This window comes from Grammomys surdaster, unplaced genomic scaffold (assembly GCF_004785775.1).
Source record: "Grammomys surdaster isolate TR1022 unplaced genomic scaffold, NIH_TR_1.0 270, whole genome shotgun sequence".
In the NCBI taxonomy this organism is placed as follows: domain Eukaryota; kingdom Metazoa; phylum Chordata; class Mammalia; order Rodentia; family Muridae; genus Grammomys; species Grammomys surdaster.
In genome coordinates this window covers 738,778-762,351 of record NW_021604711.1, presented here as the reverse complement: position 1 = coordinate 762,351, position 23,574 = coordinate 738,778, and the positions used below count along the sequence as shown (strand labels likewise).

Here is a 23,574-nt window from a genome sequence, read left to right as displayed (position 1 = left end):
ATAATGGATACCAAATATAGTAAGAGTATTTTAGTAATAAGGAAAATATATATCAATCACAGGTCAGAAATTCCCTCAAGGTGGGAAATGAGAATATAATAGGATCAGGGGAAGATATGAAAAAGACTTGGGTTGCCCTAACATTTTTTCTTAAAAGGGATCAGAATAAAAACAGAAAAATGTTTTGTCAAATGTAGTTGGTAGATACACATTACATATATATATTTTTTTTGTTTGTTTGTTTGTTTGTTTGTTTTTTGTTGTTGTTTTTCGAGACAGGGTTTCTCTGTGTAGCCCTGGCTGTCCTGAAACTCACACTGTAGACCAGGCTGGCCTCAAACTCAGAAATCCGCCTGCCTCTGCCTCCCAAGTGCTGGGATTAAAGGCATGTGCCACCACTGCCTGGCTATATTTTTTATAATTAAAAACTTTTGTAAAAATAAAAAAACTACAATACAAAACACAGTAAGAAAAACTATGTTTAAACCAAAGGCAGTCAGGTGTAGAAGCACATGTTTGTAATTCTAGTACTTGAGAGGCTGAGGGTTCACAAACTTTAGAGACATTGATTCAATAATAATAATAATAATAATAATAATAAAGCATTTTGTTTTAACTGGTTTGTCAGTATCATCAAGTATTGGTTTTGTTTGTTTGTTTGTTTTTAAAAAAAAGACCACACCATTGCAGTGGAACTTGCCTTTACTCCTAGCACTCAGGAGGCAGATGTCCATGAGTTTAAGGCCAGTCTGGTATACAAAGCAAACTTTAGGCCAGACAAGGTTACATAAAGAGACCCTGTCTCAAAATAAAACTTACCTCTTTAAAAAAATCAACTGAACACTAAAAAGGTAAACTGCACTTAATGTGAAACTACTTTCCATATATAACACTTTTTTTGTTTTGTTTTGTTTTGTTTTTCGAGACAGGGTTTCTCTGTGTAGTTCTGGCTGTCCTGGAACTCACTCTGTAGACCAGGCTGGCCTCGAACTCAGAAATCTGCCTGTCTCTGCCTCCCAAGTGCTGGGATTCAAGGCATGCGCCACCACCCGGTGAATAGTGAGTACTCTTAATTGCTGCACATGTGTGCACGAGTGTTGTGCTCGAATTCTCTCTTCTCTTCTCTCTCCCTCTCTCTCTTTCTCTCTCACCCCCTACTAAATCTTTTAGTTGAACCTTTTTTTTTTTTCAGTTGAACTTTTCTAACCTCCTCATGGTTCAGGTCATTGAACCCAAGGCTTGCACCATTGAGCTATATTCCCAGATAATCAACCTTTTTTTAATAATCAGCCAAAATACTCTGATCAAGGTTAAACTAGTTTTTTTTTTCTCTTTTGAGACACAGTCTTGCTTATATATACAGCACAGACTGGACTTACCTTCTGATCCTCCTGCCTCCACTTCCTAAATGCTGGGATTATAGGCATAGGCCACCGAGCCCAGATCTTGACCTAATTTCAAACTTAGTAAGTTTTAGAATTCTATTAAAATGTTGAGTTTATTATATAAAAAATAAAATTGTGATTTAAAAAATAAAACTCATTAAAAAAAAAAAAACAAGACTTTCATTACTAGTTCTCTTGACCTCAGAGCAGATTCTAAATGCTTTGACTTTATGAGACTGGGTTTTGCAAACCAGTCTAGGCTGAGCAGGAATTCACAATCATCCTATCACAACCTCTTGCGTTCTGATATTACAGACATCTGGCAATATTCAAAGTTAATTTTATATTAGATGGTACAAACTTAGAACTGAAATAGGAATTTTGTTTTGTTTTGAGACAGAGTCTCACTGTGTCACTGTGTACTCTGGGCTGAACTGGAACTTGCTATGTAAATCATGGTGGCCTCAAACTCAAAGATCCACCCACCTCTTTTTCCTGATAGTCTTATTTATTTCATATAATTCTGCAGCTTCATAATTATTTCTAAGCTTAATACTTCAAATTAGTTCATAAGTTTCATAACCTACTATACATTATCAAAGGATAAATACTAAGATTATTTTTCAGCATTAAATGTGGAGCCAAAAAAACTTCTACAATATATGAAACTTGTTAAGATGGCCATCATGTAAAAGATAAACCTATCTTATGAAAAAAGAGGCACCCCAAAAGGCATGTGCAATTATTCCTTTTTGTTGCTGTTGTTTTGTTTTTGAGATAGGATCTATTTGTGTAGCCCTGGCTGTCCTGGAACTTACTTTGTAGACCAGGCTGGCCTCAAACTCAGAGATCTGACTCTGACTCCCAAGTGCTGAGATTAAAGGCATGAGCCACCATCAGCTAGCTTTTATAAATATTCTTAGTTACTGCACATTTAAGTATACTATGACAGTATTATTTGAAATTTTATTTTCAGTTGAATCTAACAGGGTGTTATGGTTTCATTGAGAAACGTCTCGGAGTTGGGATTTAGCTCAGTGGTAGAGTGCTTGCCTAACAAGTGCAAGGCCCTGGGTTCGGTCCTTAGCTCTGGAAAAAGAAAGAAAGAAAGAAAGAAAGAAAGAAGGAAAGAAAGGAAGGAAGGGAGGAAGGAAGGAAGGAAGGAAGGAAGGAAGGAAGGAAGATTTAAAAAAAAAGAAAGAAAAGAGAAATGTCTCCCACAGGCTCATGTTGCCCAGATGATGGTGCTATCTGGAGAGATTTTGGAGCTTTCACAGTGTGGAGCACTGCTGGAGGAAGCATGTCACTGGAGGTGGGTTCTGAGGCATAACAGCTTCACCCCACTTCGTGTTCTCTCTTCTTCTCTTTTTCCTCCCTGCTAACTTCCTGGCATCCTGTTTATGGACATAATGTGATCAGCCAGCTTCCTGCTCCGGCTGCCAGTTGCCATGTTTGCTTTGCCATTATGGACTTCCCTTTGGAACCATAAGGTAAAATAAATTCTTCCTTCTAGAAGCTGTTTTTGGTCATGGTATTTTATCACAACAACAACATGATTAATTCATAGGAATTTCTATAATAGTTAAGCTTTAAAAAAAAAAAAAAACAGAGCCAGGCATGGTGGCACACACCTTTAATCTCAGCACTTAAGAGGGCAGAGATAGGTTGAATCTCTGGAAGTTTAAGAGAAGCCTGGTCTACAAAAGGGGTTCTAGGTCATCCAAGGCTACAGTGAGCCCCAGTTTCTAAATAAATAAATAAGTAAATAAGTATAACAAACAAAAAAGGGGGCTGGAGAGATACATCAGTAGTTAAGAGTGCTAGCTGCTCTTCCAAAGTATCCAGGTTCAATTTCCAGTACCCACATGGCTTACAAGTGTCTGAAACTCCAGTTCTAGAGGATCTAATACCCTCCATGCTGGTAAAAAACTCACCCACATAAGATAATAAAATTTAAAAAGATTCAAAACCCAAAACCAAACGTGGAACAACTTTTAAGTTCACCAGCCGAGACGTCTGTGTGCTCTCATTATTGCCAACACAATTAATTAACAAAAATATAAATCACTGTTCAGATCAGATGCAGAAGTTCTCACTCACCATGTACATTGGGGACCCACACAGTGTTGCTGCCATTGTGTTACTATGTAGGTAACGTGCAAAACCAAAGTCAGCTGTTTCACAAAGTTGAAAAAAAAAGAACAAATGACAGTTTGTTCATACTTTACATATATTACATATATTAAATTATTCTGTAAGACACAGAAGGCACAAAAGAACTATGAAAATAAAGTGTTTACTGAAAAGGTCTGTCCACCAAAAGAAAACAAGTAGGTATCTCAATTTGAAGAAGTTAAAAATAGTAGCAACAGTCAACTATGTTAGTCTACTGGCTTTTAACCAAGGATCCTCTTTGCAAGTGGAAATGCTACTTATAATAAATTATAAATTAACATATCTCTCATTAAGCATCTATACCACATTTAGAATTTGAATTCTCTTTACTAATAGCTTCATACACCACCAGAGCACTAAAAGCACCGACAAAGGCTGCATGAGATCCTTTGGACATCTGTGTCACTGTCACAACTGTAGGGTCAGGATCATAACCTGCTGCCTGTAAGCATACTACATCAGTTCCCCTATACAGAGAAGCAGGCTTTGCATTTGGCCCTTATTAGACTTAGGAAAAAGAGTCACGGGCTAGAGAGATGGCTCAGTGGTTAAGAGAGAGCACTGACTGCTCTTCCTGAGTTCAATTTCCAGCAATCACATGGTAGCTAACAACCATTTGTAATGGGATCTGATGCCCTCTTCTGGTGTGTCTCATAACACATAAAACTCATAAAACAGTGTACTCATAGTACATAAAATAAATAAATAAATCTTTAAAAAATAAAAGAAAAAAGCCACATATCTAACCAGATCTCAATAAACTCAGCAACAATTTCAAAATGCCATTAATAAAATCCATTAGTCTAACAAATCTGAACTAAAATGATGTAAAAGTACTGCCTCAAAAATGTCCTTTCCATGAAGCAAGTCATGGTTATTTACCTATTTTGATACGAATACCACTGACATTTGACTTCCTTCGATTGGCATAAGACAGCAAGATATTCTGTGGTTTGAGATCCCTGTGGATTATCCCTTTGCTGTGCAGGATTCGCATGGCTGCTGCAATCTGATGAAGAAACACTCTGATAGTATCTTCACTCAGAGTTCCTTTAGCTGGTAGAAAAGGAATCACATGAATAATTAAAGAGACAAAAATCAAATACCTTTTCATTCCATTAAGATAATTTAGCTGTTAAGAAGGATACGAAATAAATAAGAACCTGGGATCTGGATGTATTCCTTTCATTAATTTAACAAGCAAAATCTAAAAAGACAACAAATTTCTCAAAAAAAAAAAAAAGATCTGTTAAAGAGAACTGATTTGTAATCTTATTGTTGATTTCTTTTTTTCTTTCCTATTTTCACTAGTCAAGGTTCCTACGGTACATCTCTGAAAACAAGAGATGCTCGACAAATGCAAATGTCCTTTACAGATCAAAAATTAAGTTCTGTGTGACATTGGTCACACCTAGGGAAAATGTTCAAGCTTCATACCAAGCAGCTCATGAACACACTACAGACCAGTGAAATCCTTGTGTGGAACCTCTGGCCACTGTGCTATAGGGATTTCTATGTAGTAGTGTCACTTTCCCCTTAACTCTCATGGCCATAGTCCTCCTGCCCCACATAGGATCTCTCAGAAGGGAAGACGTCTTTAAGAAGTCATGTTTCTATTCTTGTAATCATTATTCCGTGACTATCACAGCACATGGAAAGGCTACAGGTTAACAGCATGGTGTGGCAGTAGGGTGATTAAAATCCCAGCCCTTGCCCCATGTGTGACTTTGGAAGAAGATTCTTCTTCTGTAGAAATCTGATGAGAACAACTTTATAAAGTAGTTGTGATAATACAAAGCAATATGCTTAATAGTGGAAACTTCAAAAGGCCTGTCATACAATGTACAACCACATTTACTTAGGTATGCAAATATAAATTTTTTATAGTAATAAATCTGCCACAATGCAATCTCTTGACTCTGCATAAAAGATTTAAATCCTTCATAATGGGTTGGAGAAATGGCTTGCAGTTGAGAGTGCTTCCAGTACGAAGTTTAGTTCCCAGCACCCACATCATGTGACTAAAAGCTACCTCTACAGTACCAAGGATCCAGTGTGCTCTTCTGGCCCCCAGCAGCTGCATGTGCCACGCATTCACATAAACACACTGAATCTTTAAATCTTGTGAGCGTATTTCTGTCCACGTAATTCTTAGAATGCATTCTATAACTTCTTCATATGAAACAAGAAAGGTAAAATAACATGAACATGTGGAACAAGTGAAATACAATTGTTTTAAAATCATTTTAATATCACATCAAGTGACACTTATATTACTTGACATGATATTCTTGTTTTGTTTTGGTTTTGGTTTTTTGAGACAGGGTTTCTCTGTGTGGCCCTGGCTGTCCTGGAACTCACTCTGTAGACCAGGCTGGCCTCGAACTCAGAAATCCGCCTGCCTCTGCCTCCCAAGTGCTGGGATTAAAGGTGTGCCCCACCACTGCCCAGCCCAAATTATTTTCTTATGAGAGTTGTTTTTATTCAGTCCTCTGGGATTGTTTTCTGATACACTTTTTTTTTTTTTGAGACAGGTTCTCTCTACACAGCCCTGGCTGACCTGGTATTCACTATGGAAGACCAATCAGTCCCAGTCAAAACTCATAAATCCACTTGCCTTTGTCTTCCAGTCCTTGAATAAAAGGCATACACCACCATACCATACTATAAAAAATTTCCAAGTACTATAAAATCTTCTATATCATGAACACTTAAGAATTTCAAGTAGTACATGGTACGTTGTCACATGCCTCTGACTCCAACACTCAGGAGGCAGAGGCAGAGACAGGTAGATCTCTGTGACTTCCAGGTCATCTTGGTATAGAAATACAATGATACTCTGTCTTAAAACCAATGTGAATTTGAAATCTTTAGCCAGTTGCAGATACCTACAATCTTAGCACTTGGGAAACAGAAGCATGAGGGTCAGGAGTTCAACCCCAGTCTCATCTAATAGTAGGTTCAAGGACAGCCTATGATACATGAAACTCTTTAAAACAAAACAAACAACAACAACAAAACTGATTCCAGCACTCTGGAGGCAGAAGTGGATGTATCTCTGTACTTCAAGGCTAGCCTGGTCTACATATTGAATTCCAGGTCAGCCAAGACAAAAAACAAAACAACAGAAACCTGGGGAATAGCTGGGTTCTATAAAGAAGCAGGCTGAGCAAGCCAGGAAGTAGCACCCTCCATGGCCTCTGCATCACCTCCTATCTCCAGGTTCCTATCCTGATTGAGTTTCTGTCCTGATTTCCCTTGGTGATGAATAGCTAATTGTGGAAGTGTAAGCTGAATAAATCCTTTCCTTCCCAACATGCACTTTGGTCTTGGTCTTTCATTGAAACAATAGAAACCCTGACTAAGACAGACCCCCAAAGGGTTGGGATCTGCTGCTCTATAGTCTTATTTTCTGATATAACATTGTATATGTACATAATGATTTAGATTGTATCACCCCTCATTACCTTCCCATTTCCTTCCTCTTCCAACTTCCCCTTCTACTTCATAGGGGTGTGTGTGTGTGTGTGTGTTGTTTTTTGTCATTGCTGTTTTGAGACAAAGTTTCTCTGTGTTGTCCTGGCTATCCAAGACCTCACTTTGTAGATCTGCCTGCCTCTGCCTCCCAAGTGCTGGGATTAAAGGCCTGTGTGCACTGCTACCACCACCCAGCTTTTATTTGTAAAGAAATGAAAGGAACTAATGGCTCAGTGATGGTAAGTCAGGTGTGCTTTTTGAAGAAAATAAATTCTTATTTGGTTTCTTCCCTCCTTGGACAAAGCCCCTCCTCTAAACCTCTTCCTCACTGTCAGAGAAAAAAAGGTTAATATTTGTGTGAAATTAAAACCAGTTGGTCAGCAAAAGAACTGCAAGTTATACACAATATTTATTGAATGTTTCTACACAAATTTGGGACACAGAGGCAGCATTTCAGAAATGCCTCTCAGAATTAACCATACTCCTCTTACTGAGCATTGATAAATACACATAAATTTACCTTGTGGGTTAGTGAGATGGTTCAACAGATATAAAAGTGTTTGCCACCAAACCTCACATCTTGACTTCCATTCTGAGACCCACATGGTGGAAGGGGCAGTGTACTCCCCCAAATTTTCCTCTAACCACATGTTTGCCATGGTGTACTTGTACACACATATGCACATACATACACGTACATGCACACACACATGCATACACACACACACACACACACACACACACACACAAATAAGGAAGTGTAGCAATAAAATTACCTTGCAAATAATCTGCCAGGTCTCCACCATTGCAATACTGATAGGTTAAAAAAAAAAGGATAATTAATTTCAAAAGATGCAGTTATTGTGATCAAAATCAAGTATTTCATAGCCTGATAAGGGAGTATACTTCTTTAATTCCAGTACTTGAGAGGCAGAGGTAAGCATATCTCTGTTAGTTCAAGGACAGCCTGGGCTATAAGTTGAGTTCCAGGACAGCTAAAATACAAAGTGAGACTTGTCTCAAAGAAAAAACAACAAAAACATTTAATATTTAAAAAAAAAAAAAGAGGAGTGTCTTCAAAGTGAGCTAGCAGGAAACAGTGCAGGAAACCCATGTGACCTGAGTTGGATCCCCAGAACCAACATGATGGGTGGAGAATGGATAGAAGAATCAAAGCTTGAAAGTCTTCCTCTGAGTTGGTCTGCTGCGGTGCATTCCTTTAATCTCAGCACTCGGGAGGCTGAGGCAGGCAGATCTCTGTGAACTGAAGGCCAGCCTTCAATTCCAAGACAGCCTACACAGAGAAACCCTGTCTTAAAAAACTAAAACCCGCCGGGCAGTGGTGGCGCACACCTTTAATCCCAGCACTTGAGAGGCAGAGGCAGGTGGATTTCTGAGTTCGAGGCTAGCCTGGTCTACAGAGTGAGTTCCAGGACAGCCAAGGCTATCCAGGGAAAACCTGTCTCAAAAATCCAAAAACAAAACAAAACAAAACAAAACAAAACAAAAAAAAACCAAAAAAACAAAACAAAACAAAACTAAAACCCAAACCAAGTAAACTAAAGAAAGTCCAAGTCAGTGTCCATCCCTCCCACACATATATAAATAAATAAGATGTATTGTATTCTTTTTATTTATTTATTTTTGCGAAATAGTTTCTCCTATACAGTCTTAGCTGTCCTAGAACTCCTGCTATATAGACCAGGCTAGCCTCAAACTCCCAGAGATCTACCTGTCTTTGTCTCTGCTGGGATTATGAGTATGCACCATCATGCCCATCCAATAAAATGTAATTTAACTTTAAAAAAACAAAAAGTAATTAAAATAAGATCACTGATTCAAAATGAATTTAATCTGTTCTGTTGAAATTGTTTATAAAATATAATCTAATTTTAAAGTATTTTAATTGTCTAGTTAAAACACTTAAATTTTATATTCTTTATGAAGTAGAAACTAAATCATTCAATCAACTTTATTAATACTTACTCTCAATACTGGTAGAATACCTACCTCCATCACCAGAAAGACAGAGTTGGGTAATTCCTAGAAAATAAACATACATATTATAAAAAACTAAACACTAAGTTTAGTTAATTAAAAAAATACACTTGTTCATTATTAAACTAAACTCACAAAATTCATCAGAAAGTAAAATTAAATTTTTCAGGCAAGAAGAGTCTTGTCTTTTTTACTTCATACACTTTCAGGATGGAATTCAGAGCTAGGGACACCCTATACAAGCCCCTCTATGCTATACCTCTGGCTCTAAACTTCTCAGCAGTGTTTTAAGCATTGGCTCTGTATAGCCAAAATAGATTTTGATGACACTCTGACATGGGAATGTACATCATTCACAAAATACTTGCCTAGTATGCATACACGAACCCCATGTTCAATCTCCAGCACCACAAAATAAAATAAGCGCCTTCCCTCACTTTGTCCATTTATAGGCCCCGTTTCGTTTACTTTTATAGTAACTCATTACTAAATTTAAGTTGAAGTTCACCCGGATCAGAAATAAAAGCTGGTGCTTCAGGACAGGAAGTCAAGCAGCCTCTTTCCAATCACACCCTTTTAATCCCAGTATCAAAAGGGGCTGCCACAGGCCTGTTCTGCCACCGTTACCACGTGGCAACCACTGCAATGCTAGACCTGAATGTGAAGTTATAGCTATAAGAAAGTCAGTGACTTAAAATAATTTGCTTCACTTATTTCTCAAGAGAACTAGATTTAAAAAAATGGAAGCCTGCTGCTGCTGCTGCTGCTGCTGCTAGTAGTGGTGGTGGTACACACCTTTAATTCCAGCAGAGGCAGGTGGACTCCTGCGTTCGAGGTCAGTCTGGTCTATACAGCCAGTTCCAGAAGAGCCAGGGCTACATAGTGAAATTCTTATCTCAAAAAACCCAAATAACCACAAGTGTGTGTGGGGGGGGGAGGGACGGAAACACATTATGCCCAATTCTTTAATTCCTTTATCCCTAGGTCTATAGCCATTCCCTAAAATGGTGATGTCATCTTTTCTTTGCTAAGGAATGAGACTGAACAACAGATCCCGACATGTAACGTTTAACACACGCCTGGCTTCCTCAGCACTCTCTTGACAAATGAGGAAGGATGTAGAAAACAGACAACACTTAGCAAGCAAGAAAAATCAAGTGTAGAGGAAATAAATTTTCTAAGGTCAGCAAATGGCTAAGAGGGTAAAGGAGCTTGCTATACAAGCTCACTTGCAAATGGCTCTGGCCTAATTTGTGAGCTCCAATAGAAACTGTTTCAAAGGGTGTGGACAACATTCCTGAGGATAACATCCCAGGTGGTTCTCTGGACTCTTCATGCACATGCACACGCACACATGCACACACACACACACACTAACTGAATAAACATAAAGAAGGCAAAAGGGTAAGATAAATTATTTACAGAGCTGGAAAATATGTTTCAGCAGTCACGAGTGCTTTCTTCTGTACCAGAAGACATGAGTCTGGTTTCCAGTATCCATGCATGCCAGGTAACGCACAGCGATAGCTAACAACCAGCTGTGAGTCCAGCTCCATGAAATCCTATGTCTTCTTCTGTTCCCCTAAGGTGTGTGGGACACACACACATACACACACACACACACACACACACACACACACACTCAAAGTAATGCCAATAAAAGACTTCTAATAAACAATAAATAAAAAGACAACCCAATGTGTAAGCAAGCAAGAAACTTCCATGGAAATTTCAAAAAGATAATTAAATGGTTACTAAACTTACAACTCATATTCAAACCAGAAGGTTAAAACCATAACTAGAAGGCTGGAGAGATAGCTCAGAGGTTAAGAGCACTGACTACTCTTGTAGAGGTCCTGAGTCCAATTCCTAGCACCCACATGGTGGCTCACAACCATCTGTAATGGGATCCAATGCCCTCTTCTGGTGTGTCTGAAGAGAGTGACAGTGTACTCATATAAAATAAATAAATCTTTTAAAAAAATAAAACAACCCCCCAAAAAAACCAAAAAAGCAAAAACAAACAAAACCAAACCCGTAACTAGAAAGTAGGCAAAGTTGTGCACATTGTAATTCTAATACTTGAGAGGTACAGGCAGGAAATGAGAAGTCCATGGTCATCCTGAGCTACACAATGAGTCTGTGGCCAGTCTAGATATGTAAGCCTCCATCTCAAAAAATAAAAATTAAAAATCCTAACTAAATACAATCACCAGAATAACTAAAATTTCCAGATGTCAGGAAGAATGAGGAGCACGTGAAACCTGTGAACACTGCTGGGAGGAGTATGAAGCAATTCACCGGCAATATCTACTAACAGACCTGTATTTACAGCAACCAGACATCTTAGAGAAGGCCTTTACAAGACCTGTTTCAACGTGAAGGAGAAACTACACTCCTTTTCCATGTCTTTGAGGCTCTAAGGGAAGTGTTTGGTGAAAATAATATACAAGTAATGAAGTAATCCTGATTTGGAAAGATAGCTTCAATATAGAGCCAATTAAAAAAAAGGAGGAGGAGGAGGAGGAAGAGAAGAAGGAAAAGAAGGAAGACAAGAAGAAGGAAGAAGAGAAGGAAGAAGAGGAGGAGAAGAAAGAAAAGGATGAAGAAGAGGAAGAAGAGGAGGAGGAAGAGGAAGAGGAGGAGGAAGAGGAAGAGGAGGAGAAAGCTAACCTAGAGATGTAGTTTGTCTTAGTATATGCAAAGCCCTTGGCTGGATCTCCAGCACACCCGGAGGGAAAAAAATGAAATGTTTTCAGCAATGTTGAGTGTGTGTGTATAAGCACGCATGTAGTAAGAGGGAAAAAGCAGAGACTGAAGAGATGCCTCAGTGATTAAGAGCTCTTGCTCTTGCAGAGGATCTGGGTTTGGTTCCTAGCACACACATGGAGGTTTACAAACACCTACAACTCCAATTCCAATCGACCTGACACCTTCTTCTGACCACCACCACCAGGCACACATGTGGTGTACATACATGCAATGCAAGCAAACATATACATAAAGCGAAATAAATATAAGAAAGAAAAAATTATATGTAAGATATACCAGAGGTTTCTTCTCGAAGTAAATGATACAAGAACAAACTATCTCTTTTTGCTTTATATTGTTAGACAGTTTGAATTGTTTTTACATTAAGGGTATATTACTTAAATTTTTAAAAAGTGAGTTCTTTACAAGTTAAACAGTAGGACCAACTGGTTCTCTGTAGCAAAATTTACATAACTCAGACCAGAAATGGAGAAAACAGTAAGATACAGAAGCAGCAGAAACCAATTTACTAACAAAGAGTAAAAGAAAAACTTGTGGCTCCTAAAACCCAATCTCCCAGTTCCTCTGTAACACTTGTTTGTCTTCAGACAGGGTCGCTCTATGCAGCAATGGCTGTCTTGGATCTCACTATGTGGGCTCAAACTCCTAGAGATCCACTGGCTTCTGTCTCCAGTGTTGCAATTAAAGATGCACACCACTACATCTGGCTCTGCTACATTTCCTAACTCATTCTCCAACCTGCAGGCAACTTCTATAGACTGTCTCACAGGAAACAAGAAAAATAATGTCATTTCTATAATCCTTCGCGTTGTTCCCCTTGGGGTTACCTGGCACTGGACAATCTCAGAGTATCCTACAGGGTACAATCATGCCCATTATAGTGACAAGGGTAATAGTGCTCACATGGACAAAATCTTAAATGAGTTTGCTGTAAAAACAATACTCTAATCTAAGTTCCTTACATTTAGGGCTCTTAGGTTATTCCTAGCTACTATAACAACCAATCATAGTCTGAGTAGCTTACTAAATAAAAATTTACTTTTGTATTATAAGTATTTTTCAAACTATAAATGTCAGCCACCCTCTTCTCTATTTAATACATATATTTTCCATACATTTACAGTCTTATTTAACCATACAATTCAATTAATTATAATAAATGTGCACCATTGAGATCAATACCTGTAACATTCCCTGACATTCCTTATCACCATCCCTTCCAAGTGCTGCCCTGATTTTCCCAATTCACTCTCTCAGCTTCTTTTTGAAAGTCACAAAAACATGCCTGAAGTGGCAGAACATGGCTCCATGTTTTCAACAACTGAGATTCCTGTATTATGTGTTATTGGTATGCACTTTTTAATGCCTGGCATTAAATTTTTTAATTCACCTGGCAATTTAAAAAACAAAGAATGTAAATGGGACTTTAACTTTGTACTTTCAGTTTTGCCTGCACCATCTATTAAATATTTGTTCTTGTTATGCTAAAAATCATCAAGAGTTGATTATTTATGAGAGTAACTCTATCTACAGCAGGCTCAGATTACTCAAGATTTATGTTTGAAAGAAAGACATAACTTTACTCCCCCGCTTATGAGCTGTCCTTAAAGTAAGGACATGGGTTGGAGAGATAGCTCAGTGTTTAAGAGCACTTGTTCTTGCAGTGGACTGGAATTCAACTCCCAACATCCTCTGGAGGATCACAATAATCCCTTAACTCCAATTCCAGAGTATCTGACACCCTTTTCTGACCTCCACAAATCACCAGGCATGCACATGATACACAAACATACATGCAGGCAAACCATGCATGCACATAAAGTAAATATATCTAATGAAAACTTTAAAGAGTAGTGATCAGGCTGCCTGGCTCCTTCTACCTCTCCAGCATCACCAGTCCCCATTTTCTTATCTACCTTGAAAGCCCTCTCCTTGAACCTCAAGTCCAACAGCTCAACCATTCTTCCTTTCTATGCAACTGTAGCACATTTACTCATGTAACATAGTATTTATCTTATCCTATGGCTATACTCAATTAAAAAAAATTCTTGGAGCAAGTAAGATGGCTCTCAGGGTAGAGGCCAAGACTGAAGACCTAACTTCAGTTTCTTGGACCCTTTGACTCTTACATGTACACTACAGCATGCATTCACACACACACACACACACACACACACACACACACACACACTCCAACATGTATTAACACATACAATATACACATACAAACACATGAAATAAATAAATGCAATTTTAAAAACTTATTTATTCATTTTTATGTGTATGGGCAGTTTGCCTGCAATTTTGTGCCATGTGCTTGACTGGTTCCAGGGAGAATAGAAGAAGGCACTAGATCCCTTGGGACTGGAGTTACAGACAGTTATGAGTCTCCCTGTGGGTGCTGGGAATCAAACCTGGGTCCTTGGAAGAGCAAGAGTGCTCCTAAGCACTGAGCCATCTCTCAAGCCCAAATAAATGCAATTTTAAAAATTAAAAATAAAAACATTTTAATATAACTCAAATTGTATGTCTTTTCAACGTGAATTAAGGAAGCTTTAAATTTCCATTAAAATTCACTTAAATTCACATGAAAGAAACTTTAAAAAATTTTTAAGTTTAAAAGAAAATCCAAAATAAAGTACCTGAACATCATAGAGTGCTACGATATTTTCATGCTGAAGTTCCTGATAAAGAAATAAAGAATTTAAAACATTATTATATAATCTGATAATATATTCTACTATGCAAATAAAACTCACTTCTATACACGAATATACTACCTGTAGCATATGACACCTTTACTAATGGCTTAGAAAAGTCAGTCTATTACAGAACAAAAATAAATGTGTCTGATCAGACTTTACTTGAGACCTAAATATGTTTTTTACCACTGGTTCTTTTTAAAAAATGTTTTACCTTGTCTATCTTTTTACATGTGTGTGTATGGGGGGGGAGGTGTTTCTTACCTGCTTGTCTATCTGTGCACCATGTGGGTACAGAGGCCAGAAGAGGGTGTCAGTGCTCCTGGAACTAAAGCTATGCCCAGCTAGCTGTAAGCTGCCACGTGGGTGCTGGCAATTGAACTAGGGGCCTCTGAAAAAGCAGCTATTTCTAATGAGTATTCTTGTTTGCCAAACAAATGCCATAATTAATATAGTTGCAGACTATCTACTTCAATCTTTGTCTTTAGAAACCATTTTCTGTCTGAAACATAACTCATAGCTCAAAGAACTCTTGTGATCGTAACTGGTGCCCTGTTCTTCCCATCCCAAGAACTGTAACTCTTACTAAAAATCTTCCACAGAATACTTTCAAGGAAAACACTTGTTAGTTGATGTTTCCATGATCAAATCAGTACAGGAAACACTAAGTATACAAAACCAGTAGAAAATTTCCCTTTCTTTAGTGAGCCAGATGTTTGTAATTGTACAAACAATCAGTAAACAAAGTTTACCAAGTTTCTTTGACCAGAGGCTCTTTTGTTTTCCTCTTGAAAGCATCATGATGATGCTACAAGGCTATGAACTCATCTAAAAGTGAACTTTCTTCTAGAGCTAGAGATTTGGCTTAGCAGTTAAGGGTAGTTGTTTCTCTTACAGAGGACTTGGGTTCTATTGCCAGAACCAACATGGCAGGTCACAACTGTCTGTCACTTCAGTCCAAGGGGACCCAACACATATCTCATGGTCTCCCTGGGCATGTAGGTAGAAACACTTATACACATACAGCAATAAAATAAATAAATAAATCCAAAATAAGTAACTGTTAAAAAGTAACTTCCAGCTGGGTGGTGGTGGCACATTCCTTTAATTTCAGCATTCTGGAGGCAGAGGTAGAGAGGCAGTGAGCCAGGCAGATCTCTGTGAGTTTGAGGCCAGCCTGGTCTGCAGAGTTCCAGGAGAGCCAGGACAGTTACACAAAAAAATCCTGTCTCAAAAAACCAAAATAAATAAATAAAACTTTCTTCTATTTAGAAGGGGAAAAAAAGGACATCAAATTCTCTTGTTCCTTCCCAAGCACTTAAGGGTATAGGGTATAGGATAAAGACGTCAGCAGAAAAGAACGATATACCAACTGTATCTGCCTGGCATTCAAAAAACAGCACAGTAACTACAAGAAATCATAAGAAGTTAAAAAATCAGTCTTCCTAGAATCCCTGTTTGGCCAAGAGTCACAAACATCTATTCTTAAAAACAGCCTCAAAGGGGGCTGCAGATAGCTCAATGGCTAAGAGCACTTGATGCTCTTGCAGAGAACCTGAGTTCTGGTCCTAGCACCTATACCCAGCTCCAGGAGTTCCAAAAGCCTCCATTGGACACTGTATTCATGTGCATATTTCCATACATACATAAAAATAAATCTTTCCAGCTCAGTGGTGGTGGTGGTATACACCTTTGATCCCACCACTCAGGAGACAAAGGTAGGATCTCTTGAATTTGAGGCCAGCCTATTCTATAGAGTTCATTCCAAGACAGCCAAGGCTATACAGAAAAACCAAAACAAATAAACAAATAAATAAATCTTTCCTATCTCTTCAGAGGCAGAGATTGGCAAACTTCTGAGTTTGGGGCCAGCCTGGACTACACAGTGAGTTCCAAGTCAACCAAGTTCACATAGCAAGACTCAAAGTAAACAAAGAAATCTTTGAAAACAGCTTCAGAATACTCAATAATTCAAAACAAAAACAGAGCATGCAAAAATGAACAGCAACTAAAAACTACCAAACTTTAATCCAACTACCAAACTTCAAAGGATGTTATAACATGCTCTTTTAACTCAGGGTAACTTTTCACTCAGAATGTGATAGTATTTGAAAATAGCATACCTTTAGGATTTTTATTTCCTTTCCAAGCAGAATTTGTGATTTTGACAAGTTCTTTTTATTAATACTTTTAATAGCCACCTCCCAATCAGTTTTCTAAAAAGGAAGAACAGTGTTATGCCTGAAGATTATAACACAGAAACAACTCAACAATAAAAGCTTATTAAGTGTAAATATCTTTTTAGCAAATCAATGTATATATGGTACTGGAGAAATATGACAAAGGCCTCAAATCTCAAACTAAAAAATGATTTCATAAATAACACAATACAAAGCAACGTCCTACAGCACAGTCATTGAAAGTAGTAAATACAAAGACCATATAGGATCAGCTGAAAAAAAGTTTACAATGGCATAAGAGTTATGGAGAAACAAACTTGGGAAGTAATAGAGTTCAATGAAAAGTTATCCTGGCTGGATTACACTGTTGTTTTTTTCTTGAATTTTAAGTTATTTCATAATAAGAAATAGATGACAGTATCTTTTAAATAGGCCCTCTCAAAACAAACAACAACCAAAGCTTTTTTTTTTTAATTATTATTTCCAGTCCCAATGTGCCTTCTCAAATTCTTTAGATTCTATAACCTGGTATGACCTATTTGCGAAACAGTGGCTTGAAAAAATTTTTTTGAGGCTTGAACTTCCATCTACGTTGTATTATTAGATTAGGGTCCAACTATCTTTGCCACTTAAGAGTTCGTCTAACTCAAAAAGGGGAGGGATACTACAGGGCACCCCCTTCCCCCCGCCCCCCCAGACACAGAGGAACCTGATACCTCCTAGTCTGAGAAAGCTTCAGACTAACGGGGAAACGCGCCCGTTTTCCGCTGGGTGTGCAATTATCCACGGTAAAGGTGACAAGCTCCGGAAAGCCCGGGGCGGGGGAGAAGGGACAAAGGTCCACCAAACGGCAACCCGGACAAGTACATTACACTGTGCAAGCACTGGGGTCCTAGTCGCCTCGGGACCAGTGGTTTCTCGGAGCAGCAAGTCCCCGGGCGCACTTCGGTTACCCAGCACACTGTCAGGGAAGTACATCAGTGGCTCTGTGCCCGTCGGTAGGTGGAGCTCAGTCTAGCGGCTCTGGCCTCCAAAACAAACCCAGCGACAGTGACAGTAAGCACAAAGGCAGGCCGGCCCGGAGTGCCCTGCCCAGCCCAGCGACCAGGACCGGGGCGCCGGCTCCCCGGTTTCGCACCAGACGGTGGGCGGGCGGGCGGCGCTCACCTGGCGGTGCCGCCCCCGGAAGACCACAGCGAAGGCCCCGTGTCCCACGAGGTCCCGCTTGCTGTACTCGAAGTCGCCCACCACCTCCATGGCCGCGCCCCCGGGACATAGAGCGCTCGGGTGGGCAGGCGTGGCGGAGAGCCGGGATCAGCACCGCGGGCCCGAGGGCCCCAAGCGCGCCCGCGGGCGGCGGGACGGGGGCAGCCACGGCCCCGGGCCTGGACGGACACTCATGCCGAGAGGCTGGAGCGGAAACGGGACGGGCCGCCGCGCGGAGCCGGGGTCAGCGAGGCCTGGGCCAGGCCGCTCCTCATGGCCCGGGCCGCCGTCGGCCGCGGGGCTTTGGCCAAGCGGCTTGGGCGCTGCCCGGCCGAGGGCACCGCCACCGTCACTGGGCGTACCCGGAGCTACCCGCGCACCCGACAACGGTGCAGGGCCGGGGCCGCGCCATCCCAGCAGGTGCGGCTGCCTCGGCTAGTTGCGCCCGCGGCGCTGCTGTGTAGCGGCCGCCGCCCTGGAACCCGCACAGCCGCGGTGACGGCTCCTGCCTGCTTCGCGGGAGCACCCAACGCACGCGCGCCAGCGCTGGCCGCTCCGCGCCGACTACCGGCTCAGTGCGACGTCAGCGCGTCTTGTAGGACGAAGCGCCCCAGTCCTGTTCCCTCCGCCGAGAAAAGGAGTGCGCGCCCCGGGACGCGGCGCCAAACACCGGGGCGAGTTCGCAGTCACTGGAGCGATTTGGCGAGCAGAGGACGCCAAGGCCGCTTAAGAACGGGCAGCGGGCTCGGCGCTGGCGCCGGCAACTAGCTGGAGCCCGCCACGCCCTGACCTGAAGCCGCCCTCAAAGGGGCGGATCTTGAACTCCGGCTCCGGGAATCGCTGAAGTGGTGCAGACGCCGAAGACAAAAACTCCAAGGGCCTCCTTTCAAAAGCAGACTGCAAGCTGCTAGACAGCGTACTAAAGGGATAGGGTCTGACTGGAACAGGCGCCTTTTGAGAGGGTCTCTAAGACTTCTGAGGGAGGCTCAGAACCTCATTTCTAAGGAGAACCTTCTTCACTCCAATGAACTACCAGTTTGCCTCAGGCTTTTTTTTCCTCCTCTTTTGTGACTGTTCAGATGAAAAATGATAGTCAACTTTTGCTCAAGGAAACATTACAAAACCATGGTAAACAATATGCATAACCCCATACCTAAGTGTGTGTTTGGTTTTGGGGATGTTGTTGTCTAATTACCTCATCACAGTTTCATCGCCTGCCTGTCTGTCTATCTCCCCCCTTCCTCCCCCTCAAAGATTTTACTTTTATGTGTGTGTTTTCTGCATATATGTGCACCACAGGGTGCACCTGGTACCTGCAGAGGCCAGATGAAGATGTCGATCTCCTGAGACTGGAATTACAGATGGCTGTGAGCCACAATGTAGGTACTAGGAATCAAATCCAAGTCCTCTGGAAGAATAGCCAGTCCTCTGAGCCCTCTCTCCAGCCAGCCCTCTGAAACTCATCTTGACAATGAGGTAGAGAGGCCCTAAAAACTTCCAGCTTTGAGACAGGTCAGGAATCTGAAAGCAATGTCTCTAGTCCATTTTCTGTTCCTTAAAAAAAAAAAAAAAAGACAATACCATAGACTCGGTAAGTCCATTTTCCATTGCTAGAACGAAATGCCCCAGGCTTGGTACCTTATAAAGAAATGAGGTTTATCTAGCTCACAATTTTGGAGGCTGACACCCCAAACAGCAAAGCACCAGTTCTGACAAGGAGCTCATGAAGGAAGGCTTCACAAAGGACTCTGGGACACAGAGAGATCACAAGGTAAAGAAACCAGAGACTGAGAAGGGACCAGTGTTACTCCTTTATAACAACTCACTCTTGAAAAAACTGGTGTCATGGTCTCTCAGTTCATCTCACGTCTTGACATGCCGAGGACCAAGCGTCCAGCATAAGAAGCTTTGAGGGACACATTCAAACCATCCAAACCATAGCAGTAAATTAGAAATGTTTTTGTTTTTAGTTATAGTTCTTGTCCACAGTGGAGGGTTGTATCTGGTGACAACTCTCTTGCTGACAGAGTCTTGAAGTGGCACAAGGTATCGAAAGGCATCCTAAGATGAGATCCAGGAAGTCCTGAGGGGACCTAGACAAGCTGGAACTTTTCTCTCTCCCAGGTGTTGAGGATCAGACACAGGACCTCACACATACTAAGCAAGTGCTCTGCCACCAAGTTTAGCTCCAACACCTAACCACCTACCTTTTAAAAGATATGTAGTCTCTGAAAAAAAAAAAAGACAAAAGATATGTATTGTGTGTGTGTGTGCTTTCGATCCCTTATGTGGAGGTTGGAGGATAACTTACAGGACTCAGGTTTTTCCCTCCACCATGTGGGAGCTGGGGGTAGAACTCAGGTAGGCAGCCTTGGTGACACGGCAAGCACCTCTATCCTATTCAGTGAACCATCCCACAGGCTTTCCCTAGCTACTATTATAGGAGACCCACCCAGAGGGCAACATATTAACCTAGCAACCACAGGAATGGATTTGTCTGTTCCTGAGGACAGACCTGTAATGGGTTGTGCTAATGCTGTTTGAATTCTAATGCTAATTTGGGTCCCCCAAAACTGTTTGTCTGCACATAAGACACTGAGGGACTCTAACCCCAGTTCTGATTGGTAAGTAAAGATGCCAGCAGCTAATAACTGGGGAGAAGAGACATAGTTGGGGTTTAGGTTTCCTGGGCTTGGGAGCGGGAGGAAGAGGAGAGGGAGGAGGAGAAAGGAGCCACTATGGAAGAGGAAGTACTCACAGGAGGGAGAAGAGCTTCCATGGACTAGGGGCCAGAGGGCTGCCTGATTGGAGTTGAGAGCAGCCCAGATGAACCATAGTAAATAGTGAGTGATGGCTTGGGATTATCGATGGGAAGGTAGATTCTAACAACATGGAGGGTGAGCAGTTGCCAGCTATTGTGCTGCCTAAGACATATTTTAAAAATAAGGCTGTGTCTTTCATCCAGGAACACATGGTCTAAGGTGGGAAGGAAGCCTGCAACAGGATTTATTAAATATTTATTACTACCCAACTCATAGTCACTTTTTAAGGAGCCCCAGCTCTTCTTAGAGAGATTACATTTACCGTAGTTTCAAAAGGAACAAACTCTATCCAGGCTATGGCACCTTTCTTCCTCATACTCTCAAAATAGCAGGGGGCGGGGCTTTGCATAGATGATGAAGATCATGCACATACCCCCTTCTAGAAGTAGGACTTCATGTATGCCCAACTCCCCTCACCACATATGTGCAGCTGCCCTGTTGTATCCAGAGGATACTGGTTCCCTGTAGTTATCCACCCCTCTTCTGCAATGTCCCCCAGTCTTTGGAGGAGGGGTGTCATGTATATGTTCTATTCCGGGCTGAACAATTCCAACATCTCTCAATCTTGGCCAGTTGTGGGTTTCTGTGTTCATCATCAATCAAATACAGCTTCTCTGATGAAGGTTTTAAGATGCTCTAACCTGAAGTGGAGGTCCAGAGGACAAGAAAGCATTTGAAGGTTAAGTCTTGTGAGAGGGCTGGGTTTGACAATTAAGAACACATACTGTCCTTGTAGAGGATCTGAGTTTGGTCCAAGCACCTGCATCAGGTGACTCACAACTCCAGCTCTGGGGATCTAATGTCCTCTTCTGGACTTTTGAGGCACCATGCTCACATGTACACACCCCATACTCCCTTGAGATATGTACACCTTGTCAGAAGATGCAAGGGAAGTCCTAACTTACATTATCAGTTTAAACAATTATTCATGCAGAAGTGTCTATAATAGAACACTCTGCCTTTTTAATGTTATTTGTGTATTTTGGCTTGGGAAATGGGTTTCAAGGGATATTGTACCAGTTTAATTAAAAGAAACACTATTTGTAGGGAGAAAAGAGAGAAAGAAAGACTTACAATTAAAAGATTATGCATGTTATTGTTTAGTTTAAAGAGAAGAAAGCAGCTGGGGGCAGGGTATGTGTGCATGCCTTTAATCCCAGCACTCAGGTGGATCTCTGAGTTCAAGACCAGCCTGGTCCACAGAGTGAGTTCCAGGACAGCCAGGGCTACAAAGAGAATTCCTGTCTGAAAAACAAAAGATAAATAACTCTTGGGGTATAAGAACAGGTGTAAGTGCACTTGCCTAGCTTGCATAACATACCCTAGGATCAGTTCTTAGCACACACACAAATATCTAGACATGTGCTTTCTTTTATAGAACAAAGATGTAGTGAAATAATCCAAGGGCACCCACGGTTCTGTTTTCTGAAAATAGTCACTGACCTGGAGGGCTTATACTTCGGGAAGGATAGACACAGGAATGAACGGAGGTAAAACATGTTTCTGGCTTGACCACTTGATAGCCTCCCTAGCAAAAAGTTTTAAAGCCAAAAATCAGGAGCTGTGTGTGTTGGTACATACCCTTAGTCCCAGCACTGGAAGACAGAAACAGGTAGAACTCAGAATTCCAGGCCAGCCTGGTCTACAGAGTGAGTTCCAGGACAGCCAAGGCCACACAGAGAAACCCAATCTTAAAAAACAAAACTAAACCAAATTAGGAGTTGTCCAGCACTGAGCCTATCTCCTAATGGATGGCTGCAGCTGCTACCTGATGTTGAGGGACTGAAGAAGCTGATAACTACAGCCCAGTTGTGTGGCAGCTCCTTCCTCTAAGGGGAGCCTGGACAGAACATCTTTGAGGTTATCATGCCAACTGGAAAGCTTCCAGAGCAGGCTGTAATTTTCCAACATTACCATGCCATGTCTTACTATTTCACAGTAAATGTTTATTTTGTTGGTTTTGGTTTTCTTTTCTTTCTTTTCTTTCCTCCTCTTTTTTCTTTCTTTCTTTTTTTGAGCTAGGATAACTCTGCTGTAGTCCTGGCTATTCTGGAACTTGCTGTGTAGAGCAGGGTGGTCTCAGACTCACAGACATCTACCTGCCTCTGCTTGGGAAACACACTGCCCAGGTACACAGACTTGCACACGTGTGCGCGCGCACACACACACATACGCAAACTGTGAGGTGGAGTGTGTTGTGGCGGTGTATACTTGTAATCACAGTACTCAGGTGACTGAGGCAGGAAGGTTATAAGATTCAGGCTACCCAGGGCTACATAGCAAGATCATTTCAATAACCCAAAGATATGTTATTTTAATCATAATTAATATAATTTAACATCCCTGGCTGTCTTGAAACCCACCTTATAGACAGATTAAATGGGCCTCAGACTCACAGAGCTCCTGCTGCCTCTGCCTCCTGAGTGCTGGGACTAAAGGTATGTGCCTCAGTGCCTGGCATAATCATAAAATTCAAGTGGCTAAATAAAAAAGGTAATGTGTAAAATTTGATATACTCCGATTTAACAAACAGCAATAAAAGCCAATTATTTACACTTACCAAACCTAAGACTGAAGCTTAGTGCTTACACTCTTGTCTAGGAAGTGAGAAGCCCTAGGTTTTATCCCCAGCATCACACATGCACATATATATGCATACACACACACATATGTATACATTTACACAGATCACATATATACATAGATACATATACCACACATACACACATACCATATATACATACCACACATATATATGCATACCACATATATACACACATACCACATATATACACACATACCACATGCACACACATATATACCATACATACCACATATACACACACATGCACATATA

The 23,574-nt window shown here is 41.0% G+C and overlaps 1 protein-coding gene across 3 annotated transcripts in view; it reads right to left on the bottom strand.

The window, feature by feature from the left end:
• The window catches only part of Ulk2 (unc-51 like autophagy activating kinase 2), a 76,582-nt gene extending 58,118 nt beyond the window's left edge, over positions 1 to 18,464 (bottom strand). For 2 of the 3 annotated variants that reach the window (XM_028776457.1, XM_028776460.1), the window contains exons 1-7: positions 17,857 to 18,003; positions 16,633 to 16,725; positions 14,450 to 14,491; positions 9,048 to 9,080; positions 7,814 to 7,850; positions 4,443 to 4,616; positions 3,486 to 3,559 (exon numbers count right to left, since the gene is read on the bottom strand). In XM_028776457.1, the coding sequence (XP_028632290.1) occupies positions 3,486 to 3,559; positions 4,443 to 4,616; positions 7,814 to 7,850; positions 9,048 to 9,080; positions 14,450 to 14,491; positions 16,633 to 16,725; positions 17,857 to 17,946 (543 nt within the window). In that variant the 5' untranslated portion in view covers positions 17,947 to 18,003. Of the gene's footprint in view, positions 1 to 3,485; positions 3,560 to 4,442; positions 4,617 to 7,813; positions 7,851 to 9,047; positions 9,081 to 14,449; positions 14,492 to 16,632; positions 16,726 to 17,856 lie in introns of all 3 variants that reach the window. The other variant, XM_028776459.1, reaches the window with a different exon arrangement.
• Positions 18,465 to 23,574: the final 5,110 nt, after the last annotated feature.